The 13,564-nt window shown below is 34.7% G+C and overlaps 1 protein-coding gene across 1 annotated transcript in view; it reads left to right on the plus strand.

Moving 5' to 3' along the window:
* Window positions 1-496: 496 nt before the first annotated feature.
* The window catches only part of LOC127849287 (uncharacterized), a 38,065-nt gene continuing 24,997 nt past the window's right edge, over window positions 497-13,564 (plus strand). The window contains exon 1 of the mRNA XM_052382007.1: window positions 497-502. Within this exon, the coding sequence (XP_052237967.1) occupies window positions 497-502 (6 nt within the window). The remainder of the gene's footprint in view (window positions 503-13,564) is intronic.

A 13,564-nucleotide genomic window follows, 5' to 3' on the forward strand; every position in this document is an offset into this window, starting at 1 on the left:
GGACGCATTTGCCCGTGATAGTCCTTCTTGTTATAAAAAAACGCATTCGCCCGTGACAGTCGTACTTGTTAAAGAGGACGAATTCGCCCATGTACATAGAAATTATAACGACATGTGCACGTGATACACGTTCTTATAAGAGAAGGCGCCATATGCAGGTGATATACGTGCCTATTATAAATGACGACATGTGTACGAGTAAGTCTTACTTGCATTATTGGAAGAAATGTGCAGGTCATAGATTTACTTGTTTTATTTGAAGACACGCGTCCGATAGACGTACTTGTTACAAGGGACGACATGTGTACGTGATAGACATACTTATTAAACGGGACGACATATGCATAGATGTACTTACAATAAAGATGGCATGTGCATGTGATACACCTTGTTTTTAATAGAGGACACAATTCGCACATGAGAGACGTACTTGTTATTGAGGACGACAAGTGCACGAGATGGAAGTTCTTATTGAAGAGGACGACATGTTCACGTAATGGAGGTACTTGTAAACATGACCAATGTGCACGTTATATACGACGTACTTGTTATGCGCACATGATAGACGGACTTGTTATAGATGACGACTTTAGAAAGTGATAGACGTATTTGTTAAGGCAAAATGCAAAAGGCATGTTCACGTGATAGACGTTCTTGCTACAGAGGGCGAAATGTTCACGTGATAGACGTTCTTGCTACAGAGGGCGAAATGTGCACGTGATAGACGTTCTTGCTACAGAGGGCGAAATGTGCACGTGATAGACGTACTTATTATAGACGACATGCGCACGTAATATATGCACTTATTATAGAGGACAAAACGTGCACGTGATATATGCACTTATTATAGAGGACAAAACGTGCACGTGATATATGCACTTATTATAGAGGACAAAACGTGCACGTGATATATGTACCGGTCATAGACGACAAGAGAGAAGCGTACCTATTATAAAGGCGGACAAAGACACGTGATAAACGTACTTGTTATAACGGACGACATTTTGCACGTGAAAGACCTACTTGTAATAGAGGAGGACATGTGCGAGTGATGACGTATTTGTAATACCCACATGCACGAGATAGACGTACTTTTAATAAACGGCGAAACGTGATAAACGTACTTGTTAATGAGGAATACATGTGCGCTTGATAGAAGTAATTGTTAAAGAAGACGACATGTACAGGTGATAGAAATATTTGTTATAGAGGACGATGTATGAACGTGAAAGACGTACTTATTATAGAGGACAACATGTGTACGTGATAAACATACTTTTTATACAACACGACATGAACACGTGATAAATGCACTTGTTATAAAAGACGACATGCGCAAGTGATAGATGTAATTGTTATACCGCACGACATGCTCACTTGATAGACGTTCTTATTATAGAGGACGACATGTGCACGTCATAGACGTACTTGTTAAAAAGGAAAATAATGTGTAAACGACGTACTTGTTATACAGGAAATCATGGGCATGTGATATACGTACTTGTATACAATGACACGTGATAAAAGTACGTGTTATAGGCGAAGACATGCGTCCGTGACAGATGTATTGGTTGTAAAGGATGACACGTGCACGTAAAACACACTCGTGGTATTGTGGAAGACATATGAACGTGATAGTCATACTGGTAATAAAGGCCAATATACCCACATGATAGACGTACTTGTTATTGAAAACGGCATGCGACACTTGATATATGTACTTGTCATACTTGTTATAGAGTACGACACTTGATATAAGTACTTGTCATACTTGTTATAGAGTACGACACTTGATATAAGTACTTGCCATACTTGTTATAGAGTACGACACTTGATATATGTACTTGTCATACTTGTTGTAGAGTACGACACTTGATATAAGTACTTGTCATACTTGTTATAGAGTACGACACTTGATATATGTACTTGTCATACTTGTTATAGAGTACGACACTTGATATAAGTACTTGTCATACTTGTTATAGAGTACGACACTTGATATATGTACTTGTCATACTTGTTATAGAGTACGACACTTGATATATGTACTTGTCATACTTGTTGTAGAGTACGACACTTGATATATGTACTTGTCATACTTGTTGTAGAGTACGACACTTGATATAAGTACTTGTCATACTTGTTATAGAGTACGACACTTGATATATGTACTTGTCATACTTGTTATAGAGTACGACACTTGATATAAGTACTTGTCATACTTGTTATAGAGTACGACACTTGATATAAGTACTTGTCATACTTGTTATAGAGTACGACACTTGATATAAGTACTTGTCATACTTGTTATAGAGTACGACACTTGATATAAGTACTTGCCATACTTGTTATAGAGTACGACACTTGATATAAGTACTTGTCATACTTGTTATAGAGTACGACATTTGATATAAGTACTTGTCATACTTGTTATAGAGTACGACATTTGATATAAGTACTTGTCATACTTGTTATAGAGTACGACACTTGATATAAGTACTTGTCATACTTGTTATAGAGTACGACACTTGATATAAGTACTTGTCATACTTGTTATAGAGTACGACACTTGATATAAGTACTTGTCATACTTGTTATAGAGTATGACATTTGATATAAGTACTTGTCATACTTGTTATAGAGTACGACATTTGTATGTGAGTATGCACACACGGTATCGTATCGTAAATCAAACAATAAACGATAATGCACACACGATAGCAATTATAACGTAAGCAATTCATGATTATGACCACAAAATAGTTGTTAAAAGACAAACAATCAATGACCAGCGATAGCAATACTAACGCAAATAATTGCGTCAACTATTCTTAACTTACTCATACAACTACTTTTCACTTACTCAAAAGTAACCTACTTTACACTTACTTAAAAGTCAACTAAGTTTCACTTACTCAAACGTAAACTACGATTCACTTACTTATCCGTCAACAACTTTATACTTACTCATAGGTACACTACTTTTCACTTACCTATACGTCAACTACTCTTCACTTACCTATACGTCAACAACTTTACACTTACTCATACTTAAACTAATTTTCACTTACTTATACGTCAACTACATTTCACCAACTCAAACGTTAACTACTTTTCACTTACTCAAGCGTAAACTAAGTTTTACTTGCACATACGTCAACTACTTTTCACTTAATTATATGTCAACTACTTTTCACTTACTCATACGTAATCTTCTTTTCACTTACTCCTACGTCAACTTCTTTTCACTTACTCAAACGTCAACTATTTTCACTTACTCAAACGTAAACAACTTTTGCCTTAATTATATGTCAACTACTTTTCACTTACTCATACGTCAACTACTTTTCACTTACCTATACGTCAACTACTTTTCACTTACCTATACGTCAACTACTTTTCACTTACCTATACGTCAACTACTTTTCACTTAATAATACGTCAACTATTTTTCACTTAATTAAACGTCAACTACTTTTCACTTACTTATACGTCAACTATTTTTCACTTACATATACGACAACTACTTTTCACTTACCTATACGTAAACTACTTTTCACTTTTTTAAACGTCAACTTCTTTTTACTTGCTCATACGTCAACTACTTTTCACTGAATTATACGTCAACTACTTTTCACTTAATTAAGCGTCAACTACTTTTTACTTACTCATACGTCAACTACTTTTCACTTATTTAAGCGTCAACTACCTTTCACTTACTTATACGTCAACTTCTTTTCACATACCTATACGTCAACTACTTTTCACTTCCTATACGTCAACTACTTTTTACTTACTTATAGGTCAACTACTTTTCACCTAAATTAAAGTCAACTTCTTTTCACTTACCTATACGTCAACTACTTTTCACTTTCCTATACGTAAACTACTTTTCAATTACTTAAACGTCAGCTACTTTTCACTTACTCATACGTTAACTACTTTTCACTTAGTCATACGTCATTTTCTTTTCACTTACTGATATTTCACCTACTTAACACTTACTCACACTTCAACTTCTTTCCGCTCAATCAAACGTCAACGTCGTTTGCCCTCACACAAACGTGTACTTTGTTTCACTAACTCAAATAAATATTATGAGAAGAACAGAACAGACAGTTTATTAAGACTTTTCAAATTTGTTCGATATATTTTGGTCAGTTTTATTCACGGTTAACATCCATTACTGTCTTGTTTTTTATAATTTGTATTTTTGATAATTTAGATGTTTTTATGTGTTATATCGTTATCATTAATATATCGTGGAATGATCTAAAATGATTCGGTTTCCTCCATGAATTCAACCAGCACTGTAATTACCTCAATGGTGCCTTCAATACAAATCGCGCGATTTGTAAAGCGCTATCAAATTCGTGAATCATAATTCATCTCATCAACAATAGCTGCCATTGATTGATTGCTTTCTTTCTGTCCTATCTCGAACATCGCTTTATCGCCAGTTATCAAACACCGAGACCAGCTGTCAGCGAACTGAATTGGCGGATACAACGACATCTTTTGAAAGATGCAGCGCGCACAATAGGACGCAAGGTCGACGTGAACGAAACAGGAATCATACTATATAACGATATTTAATTATGAACGGTATTAATACTCTGCATCAGGTTTGGCAAATATCGTAGATTACCACAACGTCAATGAATAGCTTGTACTGGGCAAGACCGCGCATTTTTTTTTTTATGCATATTGGGAATCGGAAAAAATCTTTCTGGAAAAAAGCCGAGACTATATTTTGAACACAACTATAAATATTGAAACAATAGAAACAGAAGAGCCTCCCTCCAACGGTCCTTGTTTAAGTAGAGTGACCGATTGCTTTTACAAGATAAGACACTGCACATGTATACGATAGCATATCACAAAACATACACATGATTTAAACCTTGTATACAGCCTCGTCAAGGCCAATAGAAAGCAAAAGGTGTTAAATTCCATTTATAGGCATACCCACTTAACCAGATATAAAAACACAGAAAGTACAGACCAAACAGTAACAAACAAATATATAAATTATAAAAAATAACATGTTAAATAGTAACATAATCGAGTGGTAGGCATTACACAACATATGTATAGAACTACTAATATAATTAAAACAATTCTCACGAAGGTGAAGGTCCAACAAGCATTGTGTCATAACCCGCAACGCCTTTACAGCAATTATAAAGAGCCAATAACTCGCGAATGTCTGGACTACTCGCAACGAGAAACCATATGTTAATATGAAAACTATAATACCAGTACCTCCGAGTGGTATGTTTATTATTCCAGGAATGGTTGAGCCTCGTTCTGGAAAAACTGGGCGTTCTGCATGTGCTCACAGGCTTAGCATGGACGACACATTCCGCCTTGACTGGAATTTGACTTGACTGAAATTTGACTTGACTGGAATTTGACTTGACTGGAATTTCGCTGAGAAGAGACTTCTTTAACTACCATAAAAGCGGAATGTTTCGTCCATGCAGACTTCGCAAGCTAAACGGTGATGACAGGTAACGCACATTCATGTCGTCCATGCAGACTTCGCAAGCTAAACGGTGATGACAGGTAACGCACATTCATGTCGGCCACTGTTCCCAGAGCGCGGCTCTTTATCGCACGTGTAGTTAGATTTTCTGAGTCAACTATATTATATTGTTAAATTTGAAATTATCTGACGTTTATACTTGATAGTTTAAAATAAGAAACTGTCAAATAGAAAAACAATCACTTGTGAAATAAAAACTTCTAATCGCGATGTACACACTTCTCATAATCATTCAAACCAACAAAGTTTTTCTACGCATCTGAAAATGTTTCATGTGAGCGTTTTCTCGATCATCTAGATGATTGACTATGACATCTCGATCATCTAGATAATTGAATATGACATCTCGATCATCTAGATGATTGACTACGACATCTCGATCATCTAGATAATTGAATATGACATCTCGATCATCTAGATGATTGACTGTGACATCACGATCATCTAGTTGATCGACTATGACATCTCGATTATCCTGATGACTGACTATGACATCTCTATCATCAAGATGATTCAATATGACATCTTGATTATCTAGATCCTTGACTATGACTTCTTGATCATCTAGATGATTAAATAAGACATCTCGATTATCTAGATGATTAACTATGACATCTCAATCATTTAGATAATTGACAATGACATCTCGATTATCTAGATGATTAACAATGACTTCTCGATCATCAAGACGAATGACTATAACATCTCGATTAACTAAATGTTTGACTATGACATCTCGATCATCTAGATGATTGACTATGACTTCTCGATCATCACGACGAATGACTATAACATCTCGATTCTCTAAATGCTTGATTATGACATCTCGATTATCTAGATGATTACCTATGAAAACTCGATTATCTAGATGATTGACTATGACATCTCGATTATCTAGATGATTTACTATGACATCTCGATTATTTAGATGCTTGACTATAACATCTCGATTATTTAAATGATTGTCTATGACTTATCGATTATCTAGATGATTGACTATTACATCTCGATTATCTAGATGATTGACTATGCTTTGTCGATTATCTAGATGATTGACTATGACATCTCGATTATCTAGATGATTGACTATGATTTTTCGCTCATCCGGACGATCGATTATGAGACTTACGCATCATCATCTCTGCTGATATCTGAACAGTGCAGCTATATCGAATATCAAAGTGGACTCTACCTTGTAATATTAAGATCACCAATACGGAGCAGTTCATTATATCGTCCATAGGTAGGCGCCGGACACAATTTCCGGTCGTGTCATGTTAGCTTCCCCGAAGCAAGGATATAAGATTAGTGGAGGAACGCCGGTCTCTGAAAGTAAATAGACACAATTGAGACACAGCTCCCTGAAATGTCGAGTTAAAGGGGCCTTTTCACAGATTTTGGCATTTTTTAACTTATTCATTAAATGCTTTATATCGATAAATGTAAACATTGGATCGTAAAAGCTCCAGTAAAAAATCAAGAATAAAATTTAAAAAAGGAAAAGAATATTGCCCGGAACAGGTTTCGAACCAGTGACCCCTGGAGTCCTGCCAGAGTCCTGAAGTAAAAACGCTCTAGCCTACTGAGCTATTCCGCCGAGTACACGTACTGGACGTATTTTATACCTTATATAAGCAATCTTCGTAGTTTCACAAAATTTAACGACAAAAACAGAACTCTCCAAATTATTCAATCGTTTCGCGTTGCAACGCTTTATAATTTTTAGGTTTTAAAATCGTCAAAAGATGCATATAATGGCTATATTAGACCATGGTAAATGTTCAGTATTACTGTTTCCTCACAATTATCATAACTAAAACGAAAATTTGCGAATTTGAAACAACTTTTTTCAATTTTGTCAATTTACCAAAGCGTGAAAAGATCCCTTTAATATCGCGTGGAGAGAAGCGTCTGTCACGCTCAGAGCATTATATTGTCGGATAGTGTCCTGATTTTGGATGAGGGCTACTGAAGCGTAAAAGCTTTGAAAAGGATTGATATCAGATTGCTTATTCTAATTTATATTATCCATTTAGGTCAATAAAATGTGAGGGAAAATGAAATGCATCTCACAATCCTCAACAAAGTACGGCAATTGTATTTAAATTGCACACTTAATGCAAACCATATTCAAGGAGAGAAATCTGGAGCCAGGATCTAAGCCCGCGATTTCAAATTGATCCTAGTGTTGTACAGAACACTGTCAGAAATCAAATACTTTCTTTTAAAAAACGTTCACAAGTCAATTATGTGCATATTCAAATTAACCAACAGCAGCATGTAGTTTGTTGATTTGTTATTAACCATCGTTTAATGAAGTAATTTTGGAATGATAAACATGTGTTCATATTATTGTTTACTAGGAAATTTCTCCCGCCATAAATTCAAGACATTTTTTAATTCACGGTGGCTTCAGAGTAATGATTTTCAGACTCTTTGTATAGGTCTTTTAGACTATGATTTGATTTATTAAGTTATTTACTATTTACTTAAATGTTTATAAATGATTGCACCACTAAAACGTGTACAGTTTTGACCCCAATTGCATGATTTGAATACACTTTGTACAGGACTTGTATCTTTATAATAATATGTTTCATACCAAAAAGCAATTCTCTGAGATTTGTGGTATCAGAAATAAACATTTTAAAAGTAATTTGCTTTCCATTATCTACTATATAAGTCTATATTATTAATTCGATAACCCATGGGTGGTTGCTAGGTTTGTAACCCATGTTAATGATTTGAACAAACTTAGTATACAGCACGTATACAATTCCACAAACGAATGCTTTAATCCCTGACCCTTGCGACTTATAAACATAACACAATCAAGTGTTTACTTTAATCGTGTATATATTAACATGATTTGACAACACTAGCGTCGCTAGTTTTAATCAAAGGGGCATAATTTGAACTCTTTATTCAGCTCATGATCAGGTGAGCTAAAACGCGTATAAAAGTTTTGAGTTCATGATGTCTTTCTATCAATTCTTATATATCGTTGTATAATTAAGGGTTTTACCAAATAACCACGAACAGCTCCGAAAGTCGTCCGATTTAAATAATTCTAAACTATTTCTCAGATGCAAGTCAACTAATCGCCTACTAAAGCCGTTGATTACCGATATAGGATTTTATGCAAAAACACAACACCTAACAAAGCTGCTGGGTATTGTACTTTAATCGTGTGTTTTATCTTTTCAAATTGTTGAACTTTCTTCAAAGGTAAATGCATCCGAAATAAAGGATCTCAAAGTGATATTAAACCACTCAGTTTTCCATCGATCACGTCTTCTTCTATCCGGAATTGTTGCGAAGTAGATAACGACATACCCACCGAGACTAGTTTCATTGTTTACAAAAAATTGCAACGGCGAAAATAGCACATCGGTTTTGAAAATAGGAGATTGAACGCTGTGTGGCTTTTTAGCCAGTACAAGAACACAAATCATATGGTATCAGTGTCATGAGCTTTTTAAAAGACCATTAAGTGATGTAGTGGTTTATTTTCTAGAAAACTCTCGAAACTTGCTAAACCATGATGAAATAAGTTTGTTTGGAATTAATTACAATTACCTACATTTTCTTAAATTGAGTTGTATGTATTTACGTTGAAATGTTCTTTTAAAGACAATTCATCGGACCTTATTTACCTAAACTCATAACTGGTGTCAAAGAATTACTGTATGATAGACGACACGGTGCGCTTTTTCGTAATGGCGATAATTTCCAACTTGAGTAAGCGTGATTAATCTCGATATATAGATATTTCATTAGTGGAAGTACTATGCAAAATGATTGCATCAGACGCATTCTTTGTGCCGTTATTCTACGAATATTTACGAATGTCTCCGATCTCACTGTGAAAAGGTCTGCAGTGCGTTGGGCATTGTTGAAAAGGTGAATCATTATGTAAGTACTACTCTCTGTATCACTATGTATGTGCTACTCTATGTATCACTATGTATGTGTTACTTTGTGTATCAATATGTATATGTTACTCTGTGTATCACTATGTATGTGTTACTTTGTGTATCAATATGTATATTTTACTCTATGTATCACTATGTATGTGTTACTTTGTGTATCAATATGTATATGTTACTCTGTGTATCACTATGTATGTGTTACTTTGTGTATCAATATGTATATGTTACTCTGTGTATCACTATGTATGTGTTACTCTGTGTATCACTATGTATGTGTTACTCTGTGTATCACTATGTATGTGTTACTATGTGTATCACTATGTATGTGCTACTCTGTATATCAATATGTATGTGCTACTCTGTGTATCACTATGTATGTGTTACTCTGTGTATCACTATGTATGTGTTACTCTGTGTATCAATATGTATGTGCTACTCTGTGTATCACTATGTATGTGCTACTCTGTGTATCACTATGTATGTGCTACTCTATGTATCAATATGTATGTGATACTCTGTGTATCACTTTATATATGCTACTCTGTGTATCACTATGTATGTGCTACTCTATGTATCAATATGTATGTGCTACTCTGTGTATCACTTTGTATGTGCTACTCTGTGTATCACTATGTATGTGCTTCTCTGTGTATCACTATGTGTGTACTACTCTGTGTATCACTATGCATGTGCTACCCTGTGTATCACTATGCATGTGCTACTCTGTGTATCACTATGTATGTGCTACTCTGTGTATCAGTATGTATGTACTACTCTATATATCACTATATATGTGCCACTCTATGTATCACTATATATGTGCTACTCTATGTATTACTGTGTATGTGCAACTCTTTGTATCAGTATGTAAGTGCTACTCTGTGTATCACTATATTTTTGCTACTCTGTGTATCAATATGAATTTACTACTTTATGTATCACAATATATGTGCTACTCTATGTATCACTGTGTATGTGCAACTCTTTGTATGATTATGTATGTGCTACTCTGTGTATCGCTATGTATGTGCTACTCTGTGTATCACGATGTATATGCTACTCTGTGTATCAATATGTATGTACTACTCTATGTATCACTATATATGTGCTACTCTATGTATTACTGTGTATGTGCAACTCTTTGTATCAGTATGTAAGTGCTACTCTGTGTATCAATATGTTTGTGCTACTCTGTGTATCAATATGTATGTACTACTCTATGTATCACTATATATGTGCTACTCTATGTATCACTGTGTATGTGCAACTCTTTGTATCATTATGTATGTGCTACTCTGTGTATCGCTATGTATGTTCTACTCTGTGTATCACTATGTTTGTGCTACTCTTTGTATCACGATGTATATGCTACTCTGTGTATCACTGTGTATGTGCTACTCTGTGTATCACTATGTATGTGCTACTCTGTGTTTTTAACAATACAGTAGAATTGCAATAACTCGAGCTGGCGATTTTTCGAAAACTGGCAATTATTCGATGACACTTTCTCGTCTGGTCAGTGCTAAAAATATTCGAGTTGTGAAAACAGCGCTATAAAGGAGACAAAAAACGCTTAATTAGGTGTAAAGAAAGTCGCAGTTTGAGAAACACTGCAAATTGTCAGCCTTTGAGATGCAGATAAAGGCTTACAGTTTTAATGATAATTAAATAATTACCAGCAATCGATAATTATGAAAAAGTATGAATGTAATTTAAATACAAACTGTGTAGTGATCATGTTTTTTTTCGTGTTTTTTTCATGTGTATGTGCGTACCTTGCGTGCTATTTTAAATATGCTACATGTACATTGAATATTGTTTGAATATTTTTGATTATATACGTGTTATGTGTGTATGTTAATTAAATTAAATGAATGAACGATCATTCTTATTGTTAGTTTAGTACACTGTAACCTTAAGCGATTTTTACAAAGCCTTTTCTTTTCCAAGCACCGTCTTACATGTAAATAAAGCGTTTGCGGTCAGAAGTTAAGCATCACCAACCAAAATTGTGAAAACAAGAAATACCATGGATAACTCGAAACCTGCGATTACTCGAGCATCGAGGTCAGTCCCGTGCTACATCGAGTTATCGCAGTTTTACTGTATTTCAGAAATTGATCTCCATTTTATTTAATCGGAATTCTACTTGTCTTGTCCTTTCATGACAATCACTCCAATATGGATATGGATACTCATATTTTTACAAGAACTTTTTCATAGGTGCATGCGCAATAATATCTGCCACCTCGATCATCTTTGCATCCTAAAAAACACAATAAACATGTCGTGCATCTAAGTATGTTTTATCAATATAACTTAGAAGATACAATTTGAAGGAACGCAATGTGTGCAGTATTCCCTTCGGTTTACAGCAACATAACTTGGAAATATCTGTAAGAATATCTTACCAATGACGTAAGAGTAACACGCTGTTGAACGCCACTGTCAAAAACATCGATGTCTGCTTAATCGAATCAACAGACATCCCGAAGGCATATGTAAATAATCATACATTCAGCACGGGTGTACACTATCTAAGTGACGCCTATCTTTAAAATCAAACACGACCTTGACTTTTCCGGTTTAATATAGAATAGAGATAGGGCGAAGGTTGTCTTAACTTATGTATATTATATAAGTGCTCATGATTTCTTTTCAAATTATGGCCTCCTTTTGATGGATGTTTTTAATATAAATTTAATTTCTGAAAAAGTGATTTCTTCTCCTGCTGTTCGCAATGCATTTAAATATACGTTTAAGCCAAGCCTAGGTGTTGGAAATGAGTTAAGAAGAGTAAAATACAACTAATAATCGAATTAATTCAGTGCTTTATTCGGAATGGTTAATTTAACACGCATAGCTTGTCCACGGACTCTAGACGCTCCGTGGCTTGTCCAATCAATTAAATATAACGAAAGAGAAGCATCAGCGAGCTGTTTCCACACAACAGTATTCAGCATAATTCGTTCATTTATTAAATACTTTAATATTATAGTATATTAAACCATAAGCCATAAATATCAATTAAATAGTTTTAAAAATCCTATGAAAAAACTGTTAAGTATAATTTAAATTAGCAGATCAGAACAGAACATATCACAACAGAACATAACAGAACAGAACATAACAGAACAGAACATAACAGAACATAACAGAGCAATTACTTAAAAGGCTTCAGCAATTACAGCTGATCGTCGTTCATATTAATAGACATTCATACATGCGTGAAACAATGAGTAATTAAGATATTAATGCGCAAGAAATGTGTGTGTTCATATAAATAATGAATTGACAACACGTTTACAAAACTCAGCGGAAACATCCAAAAATACAAAGTACATTCATTTCATAATAAACTACACATGTTTACAGAAATCAAAGTTAACAGACAGAAACAAAATTCCTAACCTGCTAATAGTCCATTTATTATTACCGTTTAAAAGTTTCAAAAATTTATGAATACTTGGTCTAAACGTTGGTTTCAGATATTGCGTCATTTATTCGATTTTAGTTTGTCTTCAGAACATTAAAAGTATGTATGTATAGGGGCACTGAAATATACGACCAGCAAGTTATTTTTGATCGGACACCGGTCAAAGCATTGAATAAATCTGTTGTTCTTTGCGTTCAAATAATAATAACTTATCTTGGTATTTTAATGTCACTATGATATGTGCGACGACAGATCTTAAGCAAACACCTGTATCAAACATAGTTTGTCAACTGAAGTGGTAGCTAGTATGGAAATTATGGAAATTATTCTTCGTGTTCAATAACTGGATTGGAGTCGCTTTCTGAGAAAAAGGGCTTTGATACATATGCGTAAATTATCATCCCAGATTAGCATACACAGTCAACACAGGCAAATCGGGGGCTACACTTTCCGCTTTTATGGAATTGTGCGTCTAAAAGATGTCTCTTCTGAACGAAACTAAGGTTTCATGGGAAAGATTCGTCCCTGATTACTCTTTGAGTAGTGCACAGAATAATCTGGACGTATACTTTACGCTCATGCAATAAGCACGTTTACCCAAAGCGTGTCTCATTTTCTAATGCAATTACCACCTTCATTTTCAACTGA

This window comes from Dreissena polymorpha, chromosome 10, assembly GCF_020536995.1.
Source record: "Dreissena polymorpha isolate Duluth1 chromosome 10, UMN_Dpol_1.0, whole genome shotgun sequence".
NCBI classification, from domain to species: Eukaryota; Metazoa; Mollusca; class Bivalvia; order Myida; family Dreissenidae; genus Dreissena; species Dreissena polymorpha.